Source organism: Diadema setosum, chromosome 1, assembly GCF_964275005.1.
Source record: "Diadema setosum chromosome 1, eeDiaSeto1, whole genome shotgun sequence".
NCBI lineage: Eukaryota > Metazoa > Echinodermata > Echinoidea > Diadematoida > Diadematidae > Diadema > Diadema setosum.
The window spans coordinates 27625187-27652433 of record NC_092685.1 but is presented as its reverse complement, the minus strand read 5'-3'; the positions used below and the strand labels follow the sequence as shown (position 1 = coordinate 27652433).

At 39.3% G+C, this 27247-nt stretch overlaps 1 protein-coding gene across 1 annotated transcript in view; it reads right to left on the bottom strand.

Annotated features, from left to right (window-relative positions):
• LOC140229228 (solute carrier organic anion transporter family member 3A1-like) overlaps positions 1–26172 on the bottom strand; it is a 29862-nt gene extending 3690 nt beyond the window's left edge. The window contains exons 1-11 of the mRNA XM_072309505.1: positions 26085–26172; positions 23262–23525; positions 22581–22763; positions 9837–10010; positions 8877–9290; positions 7092–7256; positions 5555–5768; positions 3943–4135; positions 3367–3566; positions 2007–2071; positions 739–962 (exon numbers count right to left, since the gene is read on the bottom strand). Of these exons, the coding sequence (XP_072165606.1) occupies positions 739–962; positions 2007–2071; positions 3367–3566; positions 3943–4135; positions 5555–5768; positions 7092–7256; positions 8877–9290; positions 9837–10010; positions 22581–22763; positions 23262–23525; positions 26085–26172 (2184 nt within the window). The remainder of the gene's footprint in view (positions 1–738; positions 963–2006; positions 2072–3366; positions 3567–3942; positions 4136–5554; positions 5769–7091; positions 7257–8876; positions 9291–9836; positions 10011–22580; positions 22764–23261; positions 23526–26084) is intronic.
• Positions 26173–27247: the final 1075 nt, after the last annotated feature.

Below are 27247 nucleotides of genomic sequence, written 5' to 3'. Positions count from 1 at the left end.
GTGGAAAAGAAACTACGGGCTGATATTGTCCCCAGAAAATTGACATATTTTGGCCATGCTACCAGACATCACTGCCTTCAGAAAACAATCATCCAGGGAATGGCTGAGGGAAAACGTAAAAGAGGAAGACCTGCAGCAAGCTGGCTTGATGACATCAAACAGGTGACTGGAGCAAGCATTACAGAGGCTACTAGAGCTGCCGATGACCGCAGACGATGGCGTTCTCTCATCCGAACCACACCTGCATATTTGTATGCTACGCGACTAGAAAGAGTTTATGTAGCCATCCCTGAATGAGAAGACTACTACAGTTTGTGACGTCACATATGAAGAACGACACAGAGAAAATTATAAGAAGAAAATTCAACAAGATTTAATTTTCCATAAAAAGTATACATTCTCTCGACATGTTACTGACACATATTACACAGTGTTAATGCTAATGTCATTCCCTTTACATTCTGGAAGAGGTAAAGTTAAGTGTTTTTTTTTTTTTCTTTATGCAAGAAATGATGTGAAAATCTGTTGAATTTTCTTGAAATCATATATACATATATATATATATATATATATATGCCCATGCATAGGGAGAGATAAAAGATATTCGTTTTTATATAGATAATGATGATAATGATAATAATGATAATAATAATAATAATAATAATAATAATAATAATAATAATAATAACGGTTATGATATTGATAATAACATTATTATCTACGGCTCTGGTTCGTTACCTCTTCCTCCTCCTTCTCCTGCTCCCGTCTCCTGACCGAGAAGTAGGCCACGCAGAAGAGGATGAAGGCGACGACGCGCCCGCTGCAAGAGAAGACCGTGAAGACGAGGCGAAAGGCCTTGATGTCATACACCAGACAGTTCCCGGTCTGGCCGCACGCCTCCTGGAAGAGGAGGCAGGTCTTCTCGAGGATCGCCCCGAAGTACACGGGTCCCGGGATGAACGCTGCACCGTGTGATCGGGGATTGTAAAAATAAATGCGGTTATAAACGTCATCGAGGGGGGGGGGGGTAGAAAAGACATAGAGAGAAAAAAAAATGAGGCTAAAAGTGTGCACACATTCATAAATATGAATATCAATACTAGTATATATGAATATAAACATATTAATATATAGGTTTACATACAAATATACGTGTATAATACATATTTACACACATACATGTACATGTTTATATACACATGTGTGTGTGTGTTTTATTGTGTGTGTATGAAGCATGTAGGGTTTTTGATGTAGGATAGTTGTAAAGATCGAAATTGTAAGGGAAGGTAGTTAAGAGAATTGTTTGGGTTATGGTTTGCTAGTATAAGTAATTTTTTAATATACTTACATTTTTGTTGTTTTCATTTTGCTGTAGGATTATAGTATTGTGAAGGTAGAAATATGGGAAGGTAGTTAGGGAGAATTATTTTGGTGATAGTTGGCGGTTATAGATTTATCCATAAAATAGTTCCATTTTTTAAGTTGGTAATTTTGCTGTACAATTTTCATTTCATTTGTTTTGATGAAAAAAAAAAAGTGAAATGCGTGTTTTCAGTCATTACCTTGTAAATCTTTCATTTCCAAGTGAGGAAGTACTACGTACTAATGTAATATCTTTTTTTTTTTCTTACAATGTACAGTGATACCAAATGGACTGTTTCTTTTTTATATTGTTTGAATGGAAATGAGTAGTTAATATGGGGAAAACTATATGTACATAATTGCGGTTGAAGCAGTTGCTCTCTTGATGGGGGAACACAGCTCAGTAAAATGTATAATCAGAAAGTCAGACGCTTAATAGAGTGAAGTATAACATGTATATTGCAGCAGATAAATTACTTATTTCACTGTACTTGAGTTTCCTCTTCTGCAGGCAACTGGTGCAGTATGAACGCTTTCCACAAGTATTTTCAGTATTTCCCGCGTGTTTTCAAATGTGCGGTTTGGCGTGCATTTCATAGATTTTGATAATAGGGTTGAAAACTGCTAATAGTCCATACACTTACCCACCACCTTCATCAAAACGTTGCTGACACCGAGCGCAGTTGAACGATCTTCTTCCCGATGTGACCTGTGATGCAAAAAACAGAAAGAATAGATTTTTTTTTTTCATTATTCGTCATAAAATCTTTGATACAGTGGAAAATTTACCTCGAATCTGCCTCCAAATTGAGATTTCATGGAAGAGGTCTTAAAACCGAAAGATGTTGCATTTGTTTCAATTCTGTTCTGGGCGGCATGAATTTCAATGACAGCATCATGCTAGATCATCAGGTGTCATTACTATTAAAGGGGACTACTATGCAAATGCATGTTGATTTGTATTAATTCAGGCATCCTGATTTAAGTACTATTATGATTAACAAAAGACATCGAAACGAATAGATTGTATGTTTTGATCGTATCAGGGCGATTACCCCCAGAGTGCAATTAACCCCGCCTAAATACTGGCTAGTGATAAGGTTAGAGTGAAGGTTAGGGTCAGGGTTAGGTTCAGGATATAGAGTTTGGGTCAGGGTTAGGATTATGTTCAGGATTAGTGTTAGGGTTAGGGTCAGGGGAAGGGTCCGGGGATATTGCCCAGGGGGTAATTGCCCTAAACCCGTTTCCCTGCTGGTTATGATACTTCAGCAATGATTGGCAGATGATGTCACGGGCAGAATCTTGGCTTGGAAGGTTTTGTTTTTGTTTTGTTTTTGTTTTTGTTTTTGTTTTTTGGTAAGTAGCGAAGTAATCTGATGACAAACTATTATGTAATTTATGGAACGTATTTAAGATGATATAACATTTGGCCGCATAAGTGATGTTTAGGTATCATGAATCAACACGCATCAACATGAATTTGCATTGCATAGTTTCTTTATAATGAGCACGATTATTTTGATTGTGTGGATGTTGTGTTACCCTTTTAATCTAGAAACGTCATCTCTGCACTTTCGTAACGTATGCCTTTTTAATACATTTCTTAGTGGCTTTAGTGTTTCGTGAGACAGACTGAAAAATTCTTTCTCATTTGAGTCCTTTGATGAAGAAAAATTATACCATTATGTGTTTTGGTTAGAGAATTAAGAAAAAAAAAACACCTCTTATTGCCAAGGTCATAAAGGAATCTGAAGTTTCTAACAAGACTGAAATTTCTCTTTCCCTCTTAGATCGGCAATCAATGGTGATTTTGCTGCTATTGTGCATATCTAATGAATTTAACCAATCCCATACAATATTCTTCTCAGACACAGGATATGCAATGAAATTCAGAGGCTCCCGCTTAATGACGACAAGACGAAAACTTCTGCAGCCGGAATTTTCCCAGCATAGAGGGCTCCATCAATTACGGAGTGTAACTACATCTTACCACAACTTTATTACCTGAATTGAAGCATGAACGAAGGGTTGTGCAGCAGTGAACCAAAGAGGGAGCCAAACAGCATCATGCCGAGAAAGTAGTAGAGACGGTCGCAAAGCCATGGACACTCCCCTAGGAAGGCGAATCCGTTCTCCATGGTTTCCAGGCCGACAATCTCCGTCTCGTTGTCGGGTGGAGATATACAGCTGCAGTCCACAAACAGCTAGATTTGGACAGATAAAACTTTGCGTCAGAGCACCAACAAACTGGACCTGGATCTGTGTTCTATTGGCTAAAAGTTATCATGGATCTTATCATGGATCTTATAGACACATCAAGACCAGTACACAACAGCAACTGTTTCCAGGGTTGCATTGAATTCTCAATTTCATTTAATATGTTCTTTTATTGTTGTTTTTCTTTCAGTTTAAATAGAAATAACTGCCCCTACTTAAGGTAGATTTCACACATCTGTAAATCGACATCATCATTATATATCATTTGTGAAAATGTATCGCTTGGAATTTTTATATGTAAAACAATCAGCTGTGTATCTTTCCTCAACGACAGATTGATTCAGCCGGACATGTTGAACTCACCGTTGTGTTGGAGTCGCCCATGTTGACCTTTTCATACCTGCGGCAACCCGCGTGGCATGCGGTGGCATACGTTAGGCCGTCCGAACCGCACACGGGCACGAAGTCCCGCGCGCAACCGCAGTCGGCATTGCAAGGCGCTGTTAGGTCGTCCGCGTACTCCACGGGAGGAGGCAGCGTTGCATAGTACGGCAAGCTAATAGACAGAAATCGGCACGTCGAACTTTTAGATGCAGTGCTTTTTAATTCTCATGGTCCTGGTGATGGATGAAATGCTTAAATCGGACTCTAAAATCGAAACAGTGTTATAACTTATATTGATAATTACGACGATGCCCATGTAAATGGTAAAGACATTATTGATAATGATAATAACGTCATGCTAATGATGATCACAACAATCATGATGACGGTATTAAACATACCATCATAATAATGACCATAAAGATGGAGATAATCATCACACATCTTTCTTACTTTTGAATCCAGAAGTATCACTATACCTTTTGCTCTTTTGTTTGTTTATCACTCCTTTCGCTCTGTTCGTTGGAGTAGAAACCATTTTAAAACGGGCTTTAGAATCCCTGCAATCTGATTGATCAGTTACCATGCATTGATTTTGACTGATCCACACTGAGCCATGCGTCTGGTAAAATCCAAACGCATGGCTCAAACCTTGTATAGTACTGTGGGTATACCGGTCGCATGACGGGGAAAAAAAGAGGTTGAATTTCATGAACTAGGCAATGTACCCGTGGAGTGCTGAATCAGCCGAAGTGGGGCATATGGGGGGGGGGGGGGGGCTATGATGAAGTTATCGCAGTAGTTTGGTATGTACTGAGAACTTCTCTGTATACAACATTGTCTACTATCAGAGAGTACATGTACATGTATCATGCTTGTTTGGCTTCAGCCAGTGCCCAGAAATCCTCTATGGGCATTCTCCCAGAAATGGTCAAGGTCACTGGGTCAATGGGGGTCAAATAACTGTTTTGCGCTACTCCTTTGGTCCGATCTTGGCCAAACTTGCTGGAAGCATAAGTAGGCCTACACCTGGGAAATCCCCATTGAGGATATTTCTGGGGAGATCCCCATATTAGTAGACCTACACCTGGGAGATCCCCATTGAAGGAGTAGCGAAAAACAGTTATTTGACCTTTGACCCCAGTGACCTTGACCTTTCCAAAAATGAACCCCTCAAGGGCAATTTTGCGGTCAACCTGCATCCACCCACTAAGTTTGATGGAGATCGGACCAAGGACCTGGGAGGAGTAGAGGAACAAACAGACAAACAGACAAAGGTTGCTCGAATTATAGTATGATTTACGGCCCATTTCATAAAACGAATGATGCACAGGGCTATATCGTGGATCAGTGAGAACTGGATAATCTCGTTTTCACTTTGGAAACAGTCTAAAATCCAGTCGCTGCGCTCTTCGGTTTTAACAGTTCCATAACTCGCGTATTTAATTCTCACCGATCCACTATGTCCTGTGCATCATTAATACTGAATGTGAAATTTATCCCACACTGTTCAACTATGTTTGGAAAAGAATGTCCCCCCCCCCCTCCCCACACACACACACATGAGTCATTAGATGTCACTCGGACTCACCTGCCACTGTCTCCATAGGGGGCATAGGGCGTGGTGACGCCAGCGTTGGGGGGATTGTCGCACCCCAGCCAGTACAGGGTGGGTGCCAAACACATTAGCAAGCCCTCAATGCATATAACCATCTTGGCACACCCCTTGCTGCTGAGTTTGAACTTGCGCACGATCAAGCCTGCCAGGAGGTTTCCTATGATTGGTCCTGGCAGCATCATCATCCCTTAATTGGCAAAAAGGGAGAGTGAGAAAGACCGTAATGGAGGGAAGGAACCATAATAATAGTGATCATCATGAAGAGTAAATACCGAGTTCGGATCCCGCCTGGTCCGAATGTGTTTTGACAGAATGTTCCACCAACTGCTGTTTTACCCCGATGAAATGGATGCATTAATATATTACAATTCTTCTATTAGTACTTTGCATGGCACAAAGTGCCTATAATAGTTAATACCGCTTGCTGACTTTCGCAAGTCCCTTTGGGCGATTGGAACCACAAGGGGTCGGCATCTCACCCGTATTCCGGCGTGAGTTTGTAGGTGGACCACTTCATCAGGTAAGCACCCTGCTCTTTGGGGCGAATGACTGAAGTGGGATCTTTTTACGTACATTATAGTCAACCGCAAAGAGCTTTACTTGACGCAATGATTCCATGGGGCAGCCAAGCAAATTTGTGCATATTATGCAGAATAGTTTGTTTGTTTTTTTTTTTCCTGTGAACGTCGCGAAAATCTAAAGTTCCCAGTTGACTGTCCTGACGACGGACAGTCAATTTGTGAAACGTTGACTCCTCGTGCAGATGAGCAGTTCCGGGAACTTGGGGTAAGCTTGCTCTTTTCTTGTTGGAGTTACCCAGAGAAAATATTAATAGTCCTAAGCACTCTCACACGGTGACTTGCAGTAAACTCAGAAGCTTTGGTTATTATTCATCATAATTGTTCTTGCCATATTCATGTTATTGTCATTATCATTGGAATTATTATCATTCTTACTACAACTGTTGCTATTATCATCATCATTACTACTTTCCTCCCACTATCATTATTATTGTTGGTGTTTATTTGTAGTTCTGATCATCAATTATTATGATGTCACGAACCAACGATTTCACATTTATTCACTATAAAGGAATATTCTGAATACACAGAGAGCGAAACAGAAAACTTAACGAAAAAATAAAGACACTAAAAATTCAGACGTAATGACCCGGGCAAATAAGAATAACAAAAGTAATGATTAGGTTCTGCTTCCTCATTCTCTTCTTTGCCTATGTCATGTTCTATTTTCGCCTTCAACACAGTTATATTCTTCCTCAATTGTTTTTTTTTTCTTTTCTTGTTTAAGATATGGTTAATATAGATTTGTGGGGTTAGTCTACAGTTCTCATCTGTCAAAGTAATCAAGCATGAATCATTCAGTGTACTTCAAAGAAACAAATTGCAAATCTGGTTACAATTATGTCATATTTTAAATTTCATTACTGTCAAACTATTTAGAATGTGTATAGATATATACATGTGGATACTTGACTTGATGTAAAACTTACCGAACAACATTGATGACTTTGCTGGGGGAAGTCGGTACTGTGTGTACATGAATTTCGGTCCGAATACAAACCAGCCCACATGCCCGGTAATCTCGGCACATATGGCAAAAAACACCGACATGGCTGTAAGGTTAGTTACTATCCGTTTAATAGTCTGGAAAAAATCTGCAAAGAATAATAATAATGATGATTGTTATAATATTTCTTTCTTTCTTTCTTTCTTTCTTTCTTTATTTATTTATTTATTTATTTATTTATTTATTTATTTATTCATTCATTCATTCATTCATTCATTTTTCGATCAGGATAAAGCATAAAGGATACATAATACAAACATGAAACAAAAACCAGAATGAACACAGTACTGTACATGTAACACAAAATGAAAGAGAAATAAATGGTGACAACATTAAAATAATCAGTAGGCCTCGTACTGCAACTACATGTATCAAAACCGACATCTCATCTAAGACGTCAAATTTGTAAAAAAAAAAAAATAATCCACATACATGTGGAACTATATTGACATGATTAGGCTATCGCAACATGCCCACATTCAGTTTATAAGGCAGAAAGACAGTCATAAAAAATACCCATCAAAGATATGACTATTGCCTCCTCTTTACTCGTTCCTGATGGCACTCATTACATTACTTAAAGCAATTCAAGGTTATCGAGTTAATAACCTTATATTTTCTTTCTAAATTTACATAGTGAAATAGATACAATACAGGGAGCCGACTGTCTGCACGGACAGAATAGAAGTCAGAAAATAGTTAATTTATTGCACACCATGTTGGAGGAGTGATGAAATTGTTTTGGCGATGAAAACGGGTTAAAAGCTATGCACATCGACATACAGTTCAACGGATTAAGAAGAAAAATATCGCCTATCATAAGTAGGACATCGATTCAAAAGATAACAGTCTATTAATCAGTGACTCGTTCACATGCAGTCATGTAGATGGCACCGCGCCCTTTACATCCTGCAGAAAACTTATAGTGTTCAAGGGAGTAGAGCGCAAAGTCCGAAGGCCAGCTACAAAAAAACAGAGGAGTGCACTCCGAGCCTTCACGAAACATAATGTACCACACTACATGTAGCATACTACCACTTGATTCTTGCGTCTTGTGATATCTGTTCAGATTTCGGTATTGCTAGACATATAAAAAAGGGAAAATATGTGTGTATGTCGAATTTGTCAATGATAATGTATGCAACTGAATGTGTTGATACGTAGGTGACTACATTGATTATGTAGATAGAAAGTGTTGATAAGTTTAAATCATTGCTTGGAAACTTATTTACGCAATCCTAATTTTTGTTGTTGCGCTAAGAAACGTCAGTATTAAGCTCTATATATAAGTGTTATTCATTTCAGATAGATTATTAAAAAAGAAAGAAGGAAATATAGAATATGATTATATATATATATATATATATATATATATATATATATACATATACATACATACATACATACATATATTATGACATTGAGATTATTATCATGAAGTGTAAGGATGTGCAGACGTAATAAGCCTATATACTTCAACGAGTAGGACACTTAACGAATCAAACAAAACTAGATCATATTCACATTCAGTTTGCTCTTAAAATGGAAAAGATGGAATATCTACTCAGTATAAGGGCATAAACTTTCTGCAACTAGAAAAGCAGACACAGGCTTTCTGTTGCCAAGATGCAATTCACAATAAGGCCAACACTACAGCGATGATATCGTAGCTACTGATGTTCTAACACTGACTGAGCACATCACGAACCTGTCAGAAACGCTACGAAACCCTGGTCGCTCGATCGCGGACTCGGCTTCGACGGGATCATGGCTGATATAGCACCACCGTGGCCGTTCTGGTTGGCTTCCCTCTCCTTCACGTCCATCAGCTCCGTCACCTCCTCCCCTTCGTAGTAGTGGTCGCCGCCGTGGCCGACCGCGCCACCGGCCGCCTCCTTGCGCATGCTCTTGGGGAAGAAGAAGAACGGCACGCTGATGCAGATGAGCAGGAAGCCGTTGATGAGGAAGCCGAGCCACCAGGCTCCGATGTAGTACGGGTGCTCCTGGCTGACAGCCGGCGGCGGGACCGAAGGGTCGTAGAAGAAAGTGGGCCGGATGAGGCACCCAGTGGCCACCATGTAGCCCAGCGTGGGCCCAAATGCGAATGTGCTGAATATGACGGCTGGGAAATGGAATGGTATATGGTATGAAAGCAGGAATTTTGTGCGTGGTTATTTTTTTAACCTCTACATTACTTAGATATCTTTGACAATGTCGGGCACAACACAGCAACTTACTGACTTGTGCAGATATACACATCAGACGAATGAATATTGGATAAACAGCTGAATGAGTTGATACATCGCTGACTACATAGGCCTATCATGTAGACAGATAGATAACTAAGAAAAAAAAAGGAAATATTAAAATGAATAAATAATAACAACGTAGGCCTATCACAACCACATGACAGGATGATATTGCAAATTATGTGTTCAGAGAAACAATGCGAATTTTTGTGAACCATTTTGTCAAAAAAATATATATATTGCCATCTGTGTCAATTCGTCGCACATAACTGCAAACTACTGCATTCTCCTCACATGAAAGATATAGGACATATTTTTTTTTTTTGGGGGGGGGGAGGGGTGAGGAAAGGAGAGAGAGAGAGAGAGAAATAAAGAAAGAATGAAAGAGACGGGCACAGAGAGGGTGAATGATTATATACCGACAAAAATGGTCGTGGTGCGCTTATTCTTCACGTTGTCGTCCAGATAGGTGATGCACAGCGGCTGCGCGCTCGTACCCAGCCCGCACAGAACCTGGCCCGCCAGAATGAACCCAACCTGCCAGAGCAGTGACCCGGATGTTGCCTCCTCCATTACGTCACACGTTTCTTCGTCTTGGTTTGTGACAGACAAAAGAGAGAGGGAGAGAGAGAGAGAGAAATGGAACAGCGAAGAAAAACAAATTAGTAGAGTGGTAAACTAACTTATACATGGATGAATCACTTGACAGAAGAAACCTGCTGCTGAGCCGAAATTCATTAACATTGAACTGTAGGCCTGTATTCTTCCCAAGGTGGCTGCGTATGGTATTCATAGGCGCCGGAAGTGGGGGGGGGGGGGGCGGCCGCCCCCAATCCAAAAAGTGGGGGGGCAAAACGCATTTTTGCCCCCCCCCCCCAAAAAAAAAGCCCCCCTCCCAAAAACAATGAATAAATAAACAAATAAATAAAAATAGATGAAATAAGAAAGATATGTATATAAATGAATAAACGCGAAAAAACATAGCTACAAACGGCAATTTTTGGACTGTAAAATGTCAAAATTTCCAAGCTCGCTCGCTCCGCTCGCTCGCATTCAATCGCTATGCCATTCTCCTGATGTTGCTGCCAGTAATTGCCAGCAGTTGCGCCTGGGCCGCCCCCCCCCCCCCCTTAATTTCCAAAGCGAAAAAACAAATATAGCTACAAACGGCAGTTTAGGGACTGTAAAATGTCAAGATTAATCGTCAAATTTATTCGTTATGCCATTTTCCTAACGTTGCAGCCAGTAATTGCCAGCAGTTGAGGCCGGTGCGCCTCCCCCTTAATTTCCAAAGCGAAAAACATAGCTACAACGGCAGTTTTGGACTGTAGAATGTCAAAATTTTCAAGCTCGCTCGCTTCGCTTGCTCGCATTGAATCATTATGCCATTCTCCTAATGTTGCTGCCAGTAATTGCCGGCAGTTGCGCCCGATGCGCCCCCATTAATTTCCAAAGCGAAAGATATAGCTATAAACGCCAGTTTTGGGACTGTAGAATGTCAAAATTTTCAAGCTCGCTCGCTTCGCTCGCTCGCATTGAATGGTTATGCCATTCTCCTAATGTTGCCGCCAGTAATTGCCAGCAGTTGCGCCCGATACCCCCCCCCCTTAATTTCCAAAGCGAAAGATATAGCTACAAACGGCAGTTTTTGGACTGTAAAATGTCAAAATTTTCAAGCTCTCTCGCTCCGCTCGCTCGCATTTTATTGTTATGCAATTCTCCTGATGTTGCTGACAGTATATAAGTTGTGGTTTCACACCGTCATTCCATAATCCATGTAAGGAAAACTTACAATGTTCCTCAATGACTGCGTTGTTGAATGTATCACATTCTGTAATGTATTGTAGTTCCATTATTGCGCACGCACACACGCACAAGCATACACACCGTCAAAATTACTTTTCCACAAGGTGCCCACCCCCAATGTTTCGACCCATCGTACGCCACTTTATATGCATACACACACACACACACACACACACACACACACACATATATATATATATATATATATATATATATATATATATATACATATATATATATATATATATATATATATATATATATATATAGATGTGTGTATGTGTGTGTGTGTGTGTGTGTGTGTGTATGTGTATACAAGTTGTATTGTGTAACATATGTATGGTCTATAGTGAGCCCCCTCCAATATTTGCCCCCCCAATCCAAAACTGCTTCCGGCGCGCCTGTTTGATACAACATGATATAACACGTTTCAGACATTAAAGGGATGGTATGATTGAGATAGAGATTCGGGTTTAAACTTCTTGTGAGATAACTAGAAACCACTTTGATGAAATATTAAACCCCGGTCACACAGCGCTTTACGGCTTAATCACGGCCAAAACACATCAAAAATTGGTCTCCCGTGAAGCAGACGATGTTGTTCGCGTTGAAGCCCAAGGGGGAGGGGGGGCACATTGTGCCCCCACCATATTTTCGTTTGCCACTCCTACACCCTTTACTCGATTTCAACCAAGTTTGGTGACTTTTCCTAAAAACTTATTGCAAACATTTTGATATAAAATTTAGCTATGTCCGATATTGCTGGTTGCCATGACAACCGTAAACTGACAACCATGTCAGTCAGATTTTGAATGATTTTCTGTTCCAATTTCACTTAACAATAATAATGGATGAAATGGGGGGTTTCTTGGCTGTAATTTGCTGAAGGACCAAAATGTGAAGTAATTATGGTTATGAATTACCCTGAAATGGTGTTCTTATTATTTCCTTTATTTTTTTATATGACATAGGCATCAAACAATAGATATGATAGAAATAATCGAAAATCCAGCATTTTCCAAAGACTACCCTTTTATTTTGTGTTATCTCCACACAAGTTTTGCCTGTAATACCATTTTTTTATCATATTATCAATCTGCAAACTCAAAATTTCAATATTTTTGAAATATGAAATGTGATACCAATATAATGTACCCATTCCAAGCAATACATCATAGGTTTCATATATTTCTTTATATCGTAACGAGTAGCGCCCCCACGTGTTGACCTTGAGAAATTTCAACCATAACAAGGTAAGTGAAGGTTGACTTGCTTTTCCTTTTTGGTAAATATGAAAATGATTGATATGAAATAAAAACATATATACTGGGGATAAAGAAATAAAAAGAGAAACATGATTTTAGGGTATTTCCTATGTATTTCTGTATATTTTGGTAAATAGCGCCCTCAGTGGATGACCTTGAGAAATTTCAAATGTTGGGTCATGCAGAGTATGAGTTGCTCTACCCATGTGCCAAATATGACGGTCATTCATCATATAATAAAGAAGTTATATAGGGGGGCACAATGTGCCCCCCCCCCCCTTGGGCCTGGAAGGGGTCAAAATAGCTTGGGCTTTATAGGGTTAAGACGAGCTACGGTCGATTTATAGACGTGGCAGGACGCGGGGAAAAATCTGAACTGCTCAAAATATTATTTTATTCCGCGGACAACCACGGGCGGCACACGTGGTAAAGACGTTCAACACACGTGAAACACGCGTGATAATCCGTATTCCGGCAGTGATTAAAACTTGGGGAGACGCGGTATAGACGCGAAAGTTTAGCGGTCTGTCATGGGCAGAGCATGGTCATCTGACGCGTGTTACGCGTTGGTATCACGGGAAATAGCGTGTGTTTAGCGGCTTATCGCTGACAAATGGATTTTTCCGCGTACACACACGTGGCTGGACGTGGTTAGCCGTGCTTAGGCAGTGCTTCAGCAGTGGAACAGCCGCCAACGGCCATACCCCGTACAAAGCACGGCCAAACCAAAATTGACCAAAAAATTACCACTTACGACCACGTCCACCAGATTTTCATAACTTTTTGTACGTGATTTGGACGTGAAGTGCTGTGTGACCGGGGCTAACAAAGAGCATGAAATTCAAACAGGAATTCAAAGTTTGTTTGATAAAATAGGTTTTGACAAAACCGAGATATCCAAAAACAAAACAAAACAGAACACTTTAAGATTTTTTTCCAAAGGAAAAGAAAAATAATAATAGCAAAAACAAATTTAAAGAGCTAAGCCGTCAATAACGAATATCATTCAACAAAAATGCTCAGATATGGGAACTTAACAGAGTATAGATGAGGAATTAGCGTCCATAATCTTATGAAGGATATCACGATAGGCGAAGTATCTAAATGGAAAGAATGTAATAGGTTATACTGCTCCCTTGGAAATACTTTAAGTAAGAGCGTTTAATAGTTCTTTCGATTTTCATGTGCCAGAGTAATCGCCAGTTATCTGGGATGTTATTTGCATGTTATTCAGACACACAAGAAAGAAGTGTTTATTCAACAAAAGGACGTTTTTAGTATGTCACAATGACGATGCCTTCTTTTTACAATTTTTTATAGTAATCATTGTAGTTCAAGAAAGTTGTGTCGCCCGATAGCATTTTTGTGAGGCGCCATTCATTTCAAGCTTAATCGCTGAAAAATATTATATATCTTATTGCATGTTTCTGTGTGTATACTGCTCAATACAATTGCTTGTGTTTATCTATTTGTGTAATTTGATATCATTCTAAATCACTACACTTGTCATTCGATTTGTGTTTGATTGAATGCGGAAATAAATGGGGTCAAATTTTTTTTTTTTAAATGGATTATGAGCGCCATTTCAAGCAAATTTTGTTCGATGAGCGGTAAACAAGATTAACATCAATGTAAAGAATGTTGATGAAAAGAGTTATATTTCTGCAGAAGTCAACAATAAAAGAGAGAAGCTTTTTTCACTCTGAATGAGACTCTTAATGGACCAAATTTGCCCACTTTATGTCTCTCCATATTCATTCATGTACCTGTTGACTTCATTATGTATCGGTACATAATCGTACAGATAGATTAAAAGAGATGTGCAGTTATCTCTGCTTCTTTATCTATTCCTCCCGTTACCTCTTTCTTTAGTTCTCGCTCTTATCCCAAATTGAATATACCAAGTAGTAGCCTGAGGTATAACACATTCATATCACTTTTGACAAAGGCTTTTCAGACACTCCCACTAGTAGAATTAAAGATAACTGAAAAAATAAAAAACCTAACAAAGACTGCGAAACCTAGCATTGTGTTAAAAGATAGGTATTTAGTACAGGATGCTAATACTTACGACCCATACCTTATTTTTCTCGTACGGTAATGTTCTTCCCTTTCTTTCTTTCTTTTAGATACAAAACTTCACCCACTTCACCCAAGACTTTCAGCGATTGATTTGCAAAATATTTTCTACTCTTTTAATTTATCTGATGTCGATTTGTTTGTCACCTTGCCTGCAATTACTGCGCTGTGAATCTTTGCTCTCTTTTTTTTTTCTTTTTTGCGAGTATCATTTTCTTGCAAAGAATAAAACCGGATCGAGTGAAACATGTATGCAGTAAAATAAACACCTTGTTGTACAAAATTGCACATTCTTAGTGCCAAAATTATAACTATAGCTCAAAATTGCTAAAAAAATCAATTTAATAGCGCGGAAGGTTTATAATGGTGTATGAGTGAGCAGAGAAAACGATGAGAGACACAGAGGACATTGATTTATGTAATTTTTGGATATTATGGACCACGTCATGAGGGTGGTCTTTTCATATGGCAGATATCTGGGCTTTTGGAGCGCTCTGAGTTCATAGGTCTCATTGCAATCTGTCATGTTTGTCGTGTGCAGTTCTTCTTCTTCTTCTTCTTCTTCTTCTTCTTCTTCTTCTTCTTCTTCTTCTTCTTCTTCTTCTTCTTCTTCTTCTTTGGCATCTGTTGCAGTTTTTGCATCTACCTGTATTTATCACTTTCATTTATTGGTCAACTTCGGCATATCAATCATTTCTGACGACTGTAGGAAATGGAGGGAAAATTTTAAAAGGATCTATGCGGTCCAAATGCATGTTGACTTATGTTGATTCATGATACCCTCCAACATCACTTAATATGTGGCGAAACGAATATCTAAATACGTTCCATGTATTTTATAATATTTTACTACTTATTCGGATTACTTGGATACTCTCAAAACAACAACAACAATAACAACAACAACAACAACAACAAACTTTCTAAATGATGATTCTTCTCGTCACCTCATCTGTCAATCTTGGCTAATGTACTAACATTATAAACAAAAGACATTTGAATAAACCTTCCACTACACTACGGATAGCTTGCATGCTCTCCTGCACTGGATTTTGTTAAGAATGGAAACATGCAAGCTATGCTTAGTCGAGTGGAAGGTGCATTCCAATGTCTTTTGTTACACATGCTTGTACTTTAGCAATGACAGATGACGTCACAGACAGAATCTGAAATTGGAAGGTTTTTGTTTTGCCCGCGTATCCAAGTAGTATGGAAAAAATGAAAAAAAAAATATTAGAAAATACATGGATTGTATAACTAGATATTCGTTCCGCTACATAAGTACTGTTGAGGGTATTATGAATCAATAAAAGTTAATATGCATTTGCATTACATAGTTCCTTTAATATTCCGCCACATTCTCGTCCCTTTGTGCATTTGGCAGTCGCATAATGTTCTACGATATAGCTGATGACATATACACAAGTATGATGATGCGTTAAGTGTGCTGTTCTATGTAAAGCTTCATGTTATACTCCGTTTGCCAACTGCGCAGCATCGCCATGCTTTAGAACAAGATGTATAAGTGAATCGCTCTTTCGTCGACTTTGGATATTTCCAATAATACCAGAAAGTGCTATGTAGTGCACATGACACTATCGGGTGATCTGAGTCGTGGAGCCGTAGAGTTGCAATTGATATACATTACAGTTACCTGAAAAACAGAACAAAACAAAACAAAACAAAACAAAACAAAACAAAACAGATAACATCGTCCCGCCTGTAAGTAATGCCATTACATTGCATGACGAAATACCTTGGCATGCTGTTTGCGCAGAGAAGAAAGACTGAACAATATAAGATGATTAATACATTGGTAAACTTCGATTCAGATATTATTGTCGTTTTATTTTCCCGTGCTCCTTCGATATGATTTCGCAGGAGACTTCAAAGTTCAAATACATTTAGCTATTTGTGATAAGCATTGTTTGAAGTTGTTATATGAATTGATCCGAGGGGAAGGAGATAACCAGGTCGCTTGTTGATTCCAGGTAAACACACCACTTTTGAGTGCATGCTCGAAAGCTTTTGTCCCGAAACAATGAAGCAGCTTACCCCATTATTCCATGTATTTCATAAGTCGCAATGAGCGCAATAACGGGGAACAGTTGCGATGCACAGGTTAAGAAGGTTTCTGTGAATGATATAGGACACAGAATCCCAGTCAGAGACCAGCAATTATACTCAGGGTAGTCAAACCTTAGTGGAGTTTAACATATAGACGGTATCCTGTTTTAAAATTCCCTGTGTTTTTTAAATCTTAAAATGTGACACTATATGGGGAATTGTTCTTTTACTCCTTGTCCTGGAGGTTTGAATAACATTGTCTGTTATAAAACAAAGCGATCTGTTATACTGTTTGGAATGAAGAACTTAGCATGATTTGGTGATTTCTTTAACCAACTGAAATTAGCTGTCGCCAAGTCGAGTCTAAGTTGCCTTAGTTAAAAAAAAACTATGTATATATATTTTTCTGTTTAGTGCATGACTTGAAAAATGCCACTACATTTCTCTCCTGTGTTTACTATTGTCGATGACCTTTCAAAAGTTCTATCATTATCGTACTAACACTGCGGATGTTACCCCCGAATACAAGACATTGCATTGGGTAAGACTCAATTAACACTCCACTGAATACAACTTCTATCATGCTCGTGGTGAAGCCTGTAAGGAGTGGTGTAGGAACCTCTACGACTTGAATGAAAGTCTTCTCTGGGTTTCCCCTGAGGTTTGCACCCCAATGTGCGAATGAAGACCCCCACCGTCATTGTCTCTTTCTGTGTTCTTTCTTTGTCTTTGGTGTTTATCAAATATACATGTCCGTCTATTTTGTTTTAACTGATCTTTTTTTTTCTGCCTCCTGTCCATGACTCTATTATACTTGTCGATCTAATTATCTGTTGATCAGTCTATGTATCTATCCTAAATTAATGAAAAATCATTATTAGTACGCCATCAATATTCATTTCTGGTTATATATATTTTAATGGATTGGATGTTCAAATGCAAATAGATGTTTAAAAAAATTAGCATGCTGATTATTTATATAATTCACGAAATCTGATATTGATCATATATACATACATATATATATATATATATATATATATATATATATATATATATATATATACATATATATATATATTTGGTCAAAATCTTTGTTCCACCTGGTGTATCATTTCAGATCTATTTCGTAACAATTAGAAGAAAAAAAGCAAATAGTTCTCAAATAAATTAGGACAATGCTAACGAACAAATCGCGAGAATGATCCTCTCCTGAAGTCTGTATTCATTCCATGTTAACAGACTCGACACACTGTCAATATTTGGACGCATTGATAGCGCCTGCAACAAGGATCTCGATAGAGTTATTTAAAAGATTATATATGAAATGTATATACGTTTATTTATATGTGTCTATATATATATATCATTTTTGCACATTTTCTGTTTTTACTTACCATCAACAAGTCATTTCAAATTTTCCAGAATGAAAGGTTATGTCTTTTTCATTCTTAATCTGTTTTCGATTACTCTTTCATCTTTTATTTGTCCTACATACGGAACTGCTATGGCATGCCGGAATCACGACACGGTGCGAATCAGGTCTGCCGACAAACAGAATCCTCGAATAGTTTGCGTAAAGTTTATATTATTGTTGAAATGCGATGGCAGATCATGGCACAGGTATGTTATGCAATAAATCTAGGTTACATTGCTCATGAGTTATTTCTTTTTTATTGTTTAACGACAAAAAATGAGTGTTTTAAAGTGGGTTTAATACTTGAAAGCAAAATAGCAGAGAAATAGACAACGACTCAGCAATTCAACATCACGCCCCTGCACAGATCAAATCATTTTCTTGTGAACTCTTTGTGCCCCTACGCCACTTGACATGGATACTGCATGGTCTCCAAAGTGTCTAATGCCACTGATAGTAGCACCCACTTCTACTCTTGTCAGATACAGTGGCCGATTGAAGCTGACGGGCGTACAAACATTCATATTTGTCTTGCTCCACCGCTTGAATTTGTCTGCCTTCGGGAATAATCCAGCTTCTTGAAATTCAACAAAAGAAATGGATTCTTGATTCGTCGGGAAGCCTTTTGCTGACACTCTTTGCATTAAGAGAGAGAGAGAGAGAGAAAAAAAACACCGACCCCTCGACTATGTAAAATGGCAAGAAAAATGCGGCCTACCACCCCCTCCCCCGTCTTTCTGTGTTCAAAAGCCGACAACGTACAAGTGATAGCCCGTACGTGTCGACAACACACGTGAAACAGCTTTATTACTAGCGTGAGTAAACATGACGCAGCAGGATCCACCGCTCCCGATGCTCAACAGAAAAATGACTTGAATTGTTGTTTGGTGCTCATTTCCGTATCGAAATATATCATCAGATAGGAACACAGTGTTCATGAGATGAAAACAACAGAAGTTTTCTACTTTAAAATCAGGCAAGTAGCCGAACATCAGAAGTGATTGTACTTCTGGGCCCCACTTCATTAAAAAAGAAAAGTTGATACGATAGCAACTCGTGATGGAATGGCAATGGTCATGGTAATGACAAAAATCCAGCTTCCCGATTGACTGTTGCTATTGGAAAATTGCCTTTCCAGCAAGAGTTGCTATTTTAAATCTTTTATGAAATGGGGCCCAGTCGGTCTTCCAAGGGGATTCCTCTTGTCTGGACTAGGACACTAACACCAAGGAGATTATGATATGTATCACCTGGCTCCTGCACTTTGAACGAGAACTCAAATCTTGTTTATTCTATGATATAGTGATGTTACTAGTAAGTTTGCTCACTAATAGCCCCCATGAACTGTGGAAGGTAATAAGCTTACCAGCGTATACCACAATGACTTCTGTAAAGTAAACTGAGTCTCTCCGAGATTCGGTTTTGATGTACCAGTTGAACCTCTTGTATCCGGACAAGTCGGGACCGGGGCTCATCCGGATAAGGGATTTGGCCGGATACGGGAGACTCAATGCTTTATACATGTACATATACATACACATGTACTGATGTAGCCCATTGTAGTACCACATGTAGTAATGTGTATACTGCAACCTTTTCATTGTTACATTTGGGGATGTTTGGGGATGTTGAAATGTCTGGAGGTAAGCAATTTGGAAGGAAATTTGATGTAATGTATGTTAATCATGTTGGAAGTAATATGTAATTCATGTGTGTTTGGGTAGGAGTTGTCAAGGAGTTGGGAATCCCTCTTTCCTCCCGTAATTATTAAAAAAAAATCACGGCGAGATTGCGTCCGTATAATAGAGAGATCCGGATAAAGGGAGGCCGGATAAGAGAGGTTCAACTGTAATTGTAAATAGGTGAGTTTATCAAGGATGGACATACACACAAGTCGAGTAACTAGATTTTGTTTTTGCTGTTGAAGCATGTAACGGCACGACACTCGTGTCAATTGTCCTTTAGGCCGACATGTTGAGTGTAAGGTGGTGGCTCTCAGGTGCAATTAGCGAACGCGTGGGAAGATTGGGCCTCTCAAGAGTTCACCCTCTGGGTCCACATATGGTATGATTACAACATCAATATTTGCGCAGGTCTTTGGTATACATGAGATATTATGAAGAACAACGAAGACGGACGCTGGCGGGAACTGTCAAAAGGCCTAAGTCCAGAATTCTCGACGTACAGGCCATTACCTATGTCATATAGTAATATTTGCCCTGTGTATATCAACGCTAGCTGTCATGCAGTAGAAGGTCGTAGCAAGGTCCTGCCATTTCCTTCAATCGGCAAGGGGAATTTATTTAACTCTTCTTCCACGTCCTCTTCTTCTTTTTCTTCTTCTTCCTTTTCTCTTCTTCTTCTGCTCCATCTTCTGGTTCTTCTTATTATAAATTTTCCTTCCTCGTTTTGTTCTTCTTCTTTTTCATGTTGATCTGCCTCATTTTATCCTGAAGATTCTTGCAGATCACAGAAAATGTCAGTCTTTTTTGTGTGTCTTACCGCTCCACCGGGATTTCACCATGCTCTTTGCGAGAAAAGTTAATTGGATTCTTTTACTAGCATTTAGAGTAAAGCTCTCGTATACACGGGACCGACAACTTCAAGTTTCCTCCGAAAGACGTGGCAGAGCGGATAACAGTGCCTTGCAAAAGGGCACTACTGTCCCAAATCATTTGGTGCTTTAGACTATCAATGGCTGATCGATCGATTGACTTTGCTCCCACGAACCGGTAGGAAATCTCCACTTCGTATCCAAGTTGACTTAGATTGAAAGAATTGTGTCAAACAGAGCTACATACAAACTCCATTAAAATCGGATAAAAATAAACAAGATAGTTGTGGATGTTTACGCTACGGAAGCCTGGAGATTCACACGGTATTATGACAGTGATATACAGCACACCCAAATGCAAAGTATTTGAAATTGATATTAAGTACTTTGTCATCAGTTTACGAGCTTGTCCCCTTTAATAGTTTGTGATTGCGAAATTATGACAACTCTAGAATTTGGAAGATGCAACTTCCTCCGTTTGAAATCGTAATCAAGAAAGATTAGTGAAGACTATTCCGTCAAGCTTCCGTAGAAGACTCGTAAGCCGATCATTACATCACTTCGCATGACAATTTCTTGCTAAGAGTCTTACTCCTCTGCGTGTCACGTTAATCGTCTGACCATATGTGTGTAATACATGCACATTCAATACATTGGTGCAGAAAAGGTTAATTGTCACTCTTGGTCTCTGCTTTATTTGTTCTATATGTTTATTAAACTACGACCAAATATTAGTATAGTGACTTCGTCTGACATAGACCAGACACCAAGTTAAAATGACTCACTTTTCACGAATTCCCATTTGATTTCATATCTGTGATATTACGTGCATGTGATATGAATAATATCATACTCAGGAAGTACAGATACTTTTGAATCACACAACGTATGGACTGTTCCGGAATTATCCATGGATGTGTCGATTAAGTTTCTTCTATAAAAAACAAACAAAAACAAACAAACGAAAATATTGAGGGATTGCATGCAAAACTGTGCTCATGGTGCAATATTATACTTTTGGATGAAAGAAATACCAAATACCGACTGGCCGTTAGTTTTACTACGATCGTTTTGCTGTATCCTTTTCTCTAATCCTATTGTCTTGCTGTCACCATAGCCACAACTGAAGCAATCACATGACAACCTTCCTCATCCCCGTCGTTATGATCGTGGTTTGCAACTCCATATCCTGAGCATGATGATCATCTTCATAATAATCTTCAACGTCTTCACCATTGCCCTCATCATCATCTTTATATCTATCATCATCACCATCGCCGTCAATAGCGTCGTCATCATCATCATATCCAACATCATCGCCACCACCAACGTCACCGTAGACATCGTGATCACCATAAATTTCGTCATCAGTTCTATCAAATCACCATATTGCAACAATTACCATTATCAGGATCATTATCAGGATTATTATCAGATTATCATTATCAGGATCTACTATACATAACATCAACAATCTTAGCCGTCACAGGAGATCATATGGGTGGAGAAGACAGGCAGGATGATGTGTGAGAGGGCAAAAGTGTTTAGGGGAATTATTCATTATTCATTATCTTATGTATTTTCTGAGGGTCCCATCATATCGTACAAGCTTTGCTTTTTGTGGGACCCTCCATTTCCATTCCCATCCTTATTCAGTTTGTACTATGCGTACGTATTAAAATACAATTATGTTTTCTTCATTTTGTTACTCATTATCACATGTATTTTGTTAATTTACGTTTGTACAATTATTTCAAATATGTTCTGTTTATGCATTACATTTAATTTTCTCTGTTTATTTGATGGAAATGAAAATAACTGTGAACTTTGAAGGGGAGGAATGATCCAATGCCACACCCACCCTCAAAGCACTCCTTGATTTCATTGCTCATAAACAAAAACAAAAAAAGAAACAAAAAAGAAAAGAAACAAAGGAAGAAACAAGCAAACAAACAAACAAACACAAGCAACTTACTAGGATCGCCGGAGTCACCGGGTCGACAGGTGTCCTGGCCTGCTCCACGCCCTCCCCCAGAGCCCGTTAGGTTTCCCGACCACATTCCCGTCATCTTCGCCATCATGGCCTGTGGCGGGTCGTAGATGAAGTGCGGCAAGGCGCACATAATGGTTCCCAGGCCGACTGCAGCCAGCGCCGCACCTGCGCGGAGACAACGAGACAATGTCGGTGCTTTCAATCCATTCTTGTCATCAGCGTCGCAGTCATCATCGCCGCCACCAGTGTAAGAATCAAATTGCCACTTGCAGAAGTGTTTGTGGCATTATCAATACTTACGCTATGACGATTATGTTAATGTTAAAAACAATGATGGTGACTGTGATTCAATTATGACTGAGGTAAAAAGAATCAACAGAAGAGTGCTGCAATCACCACAGCACTCGTATCAGTCAGCATCTCCGTCAACGTAGTTATAATAATCTTCAGCTAATTAATGATCGAAATATACTTGGAATAGGATAATCTGATTTAAAAAGAAATACTAGTGTGCGTGTATCGTTTAGGACAAGGAACATATCCCAGTGAATATGACTGTTTTGATTCAAGTTAATGGCGTAGATTGGGAAACGATGAATCTATGTAACTGTTCTTTCAGCAAAAGTCATTAGTCTAAATGAACGATATTATCAGCAACCTTACCAACGATCCTCGGCCGATGACGAGAGTGTCCGAAGTGCGTGACGAAGAGCACGGCCAGCATCCCGGCGACGTCGTTAATGATCGTTATCGCACCGGACTCCGAGCTCTTGAGCTGGAATCGACGTTCGATGGTGCTCAGCGAGGCGCTGACGTAGCCACCGATGGCCGAGATGTAGGCGACATTGCCGACACAAGTGAGAATGAGGTAGACCCAGGGGTTAAAGAACCAGTGACGCTCGAGCTCGATGTCATCCGAAGCTGTCACTGATAGAGATCGAAGAGAGGAAGCGATCATGGTCGTATAGGTAGCACAATGATGCACTTCATATTGGGCGCCAGTCCCTTCCACCTCCACTATTAACTGGGCCCACACAATATTAGGGCCTACAAGTTCATTCATTTCATTCATTCCTTTTTCATTTTTATTTCCAAACAATATACATGGATAATACAAACGTCAAACGTCAAACTGAATGTGTAAAATTTTGAGTGTAAAAATGTCAGATGGAAAAATGTCGGAAGCGAAGTAAATGCTTTACGCCAGAGCCAGAGATTAAACAACAACAACAACAACAACAACAACAACAACAACAACAACAACAACAACAACAACAACAACAACAACAAAGCATCCTTGCTGGAAAGAACAGTGTTCCATAGAGTGAAACACAATGTGAAACACAGCTAGTGTGAACACAGCGTGAAATCTATTCACACTGTTAAATTCGAGCGTTTTAACATTGTAAGCACTCTGTGAATCATCAATTCACAGTGTGGAAAAAAAAAAACACGACAACATTACTATATGTGAACACTCTGTGAAAAACTACTCCACAGCGCGAAATCATCTTCACACTGTTAAATTCGAGCGTTTTCAGATAGGCGACTGTGTGAACAAATTGCGAACACACTATGGGCAAATGGGACACTGTGTTTTTTTCCGGCAGGGATATCCGAGATGAAACACTAGTAAAAAAAAAAAAAAAAAAAACGAACAGAACAGCAACACTTTCATCAAAGTAAACATGAAAATAAAGTTATGGAATTCCAGCTTTTTCACAAATCTTCTTAATCTTCTTAATCTTCTTCAGTGATATCGGTCAAACACGAATGCAAGTGCATGGTGTCATCGTTATACAAGTCTTCCATTGATTGGAAAACATATATATCGCATACGTCATTTTGGTAATTAGTTTCCTTTTGAAGTCAGCATTTCTAAATAATAGCAATAAACTGTTTGATTGATCCAGCAATCCTTTTGATTATGCTAATTAACTGCAAACGGAATATGCAATGTGCTGACGATTTCCGTGGGATTCCTCTGATATAATGCACTTTTTGTGTGAAAAGCGTGGGAAACTTTAATTATCTTTCGTTTATATTTGTAACTTGTAACTCCCAACTAACACACAAAAGCTGTTATACATAATGCTCTTCTGTACATTCTTTACAAGGTTGAGTCATTGTACCTATAATAGTCGCAATGACTGAGGGCAAACATTGCTGCTCCAATCGAATTTACGATTTTATTTTTTTTTTTTATACAAAGGTAACGGCGACCTGATCGTGCGTGGCGGAATTTAACTTGATGGGTGATCATGTTAAGCTCCATTCACATACTGACTTATTCTTCCTTTTATCTCGACAGGTAACTCAAGGTAGCTTGGGTGGGCTTTGTACCATTCTTGCCAAAATTTCTCCGAATATCCAATTTGCAAGACCCATAATTTTGCTCCTGTATTGTCAACATTGGCGTGTACAGGAAACCCACTGTACCCTTCACACAATAGACGCTACTGAATTGTTCTATTGCGCGCTTTGAAAGTCTGCATGCATGCATGTGATGACAACTTTAGTACTAAAAAAAAACTGTGATGTGCCTAATGTGCTTTGGTATATTTAGTCCTCTATTGCATTCCAGCAGTGGGACCATGTTTTTTACCCTGTTCTTGCCAAGTTTCTTTAAATGCACCATGGTGGATCCACAACCGCCCCTCCCCGTATTATCGACTCCCTTTATGACCCCTTCTTGTCTTCTGTACTTTTACAGTCAACATATAAATACCATCTTTTTTTTTCACTCGAAACAGTTAGTATGTTAATTCTTTGTCGTGATTTTTACATGACTTAATTATGTCTCTGTATTTGTCCCTTTCGACCTTTACTGCTCCCACGTTTTTCGATGTTTTTGATCATGTATGTAATAAAAAAAAAAAATGTTTTGAATTGAATCCTAGTTGTCATTCAAGCAGCCATACAATGCTTTCTGGAATGTTAAAGTTTGATTCTGTTATTCGTGGCGTCTCCTTCATGTGGTTGTATGATGTGTGTGTGTGTGTCTGTTTCTTCCTTGACATTCTTGTCACCCACGCCCAAACCTATTTTGAGGCAAAGGATCACTATGTACGAGTGTAACAAAACGTACACGACACATCGCTGATTTCAAGACATGAAATTCATCAACGGCCCGTCTTTCTTACAGACCTAAGACGAGGTACAGTACGTCAGTGTTTCTCCTTTCATTGCAAGTAGTTAATGCAGAAGAGACTTTAAAACATATTGCCCATGCTGTTCTTTTCAATGAACATGAGAACACAAACGAAAGAGGAAGTGCGTTGGAAAACGCACTGATAATTGGACAGATTGTTTACAACCACTGGAGCAACTTGCAGAAACTTCACAAACAAAAGTATATAAACAGTGTATAGTGTATGGAAAGCCGTGATTTAAGAAACCTCACACGAATGTCATAAATACTACCATAACCATTGTCTGCACAGTTTTTGAGGTTTAAAGGGTTGATTGTATAGCACTACATCTCACCTTTCTCCGATTTCCTCTTCTTCTTCGGGGTGGTCTTTCCTCGCCCTTCCCCCATAGCGAAGTCGTATTCGTCCATGCTGTCTTCCATGGCTGCTGAATATCGGCGGTGTGAGGTGTAAGTCCGAGCACTGCTGGTGGTGTAGCCCCCAGATGGACCCCACCCAAACGGGTTGTGCTTCGAACACGAGTTGTGATTTCAATATCAGCTGCCGAATCCCACTCAACACGTGGTCACACCAATTAAATTTTAGATACCCGAATGCAAATCAGCGGTGTATAATGACATTTCGTGGTATCGAGCTAATCAAAACGTTAAAGTGGCCTTTCTCCGTCGCAACGGAGACAGGAGTTAAGCAAAAGATGAAATTAAATGTTAAATGTCCTACATTAAATGTAGAGGGCATGACCCAAAGTATATTTGGTGAAAGATTTTCAGATCTTTACGGTTCGTTCCTTTCTGTTTTTAATAATTCAGTTCAGTGTAATAGACAAGGACTCTACTTGGAACATCCCAATTAGTAAGCTGCACTTAGATGATACCAATCATTGAAAACTGCTGCTTACATGTCCTCCTAAAGTAAATGCGATCACTCAGGCTTGATTAAATAAGCCGTTCCAGACAAATAACAGTACACAAAAGAAGCGACAACCTTTGACTTGCTAAGGAAAGTGCGACCAACTGCTTTCCCAGTAAAGGTAAGATCCGCGTATCTACGAGGAATCTTCGCAGTAGACGTGGTAATAACCTATGAATCGGCCCGTTGGGCCGTACCGGTCTGTTTCACGAATAATCAGAACTCTTCCCTTTCTTGTCTATAACTCAGCCTTTCAACACGTCTTGTACAAAGAAAATCCGTGCGCATGACGTCAATCATTTAACAATCCTTACTATCCTCTTGGCTGGCTGTCGATCGATTGACATGAGGCAAGTACACCTTTGATGAGCTGTTCAGTCAGTCTGCGTGACTCCTGCAAAAGTCTGCGCGCAACGGATCAGCTCTCCACCTGTAGACGAGACTGGTATAGCAACAGTGCGTGGAAGCAGGGATGTGGTATTATAAGAGTGTTTTTAATTAGTTTGCTGCTTACGCCGTACAGATCTCGCTTCTTTTGTTCTCCAGCAAAGTACCGGTCTACTGCTCGCACCCAAGGGTGTGTGCCTG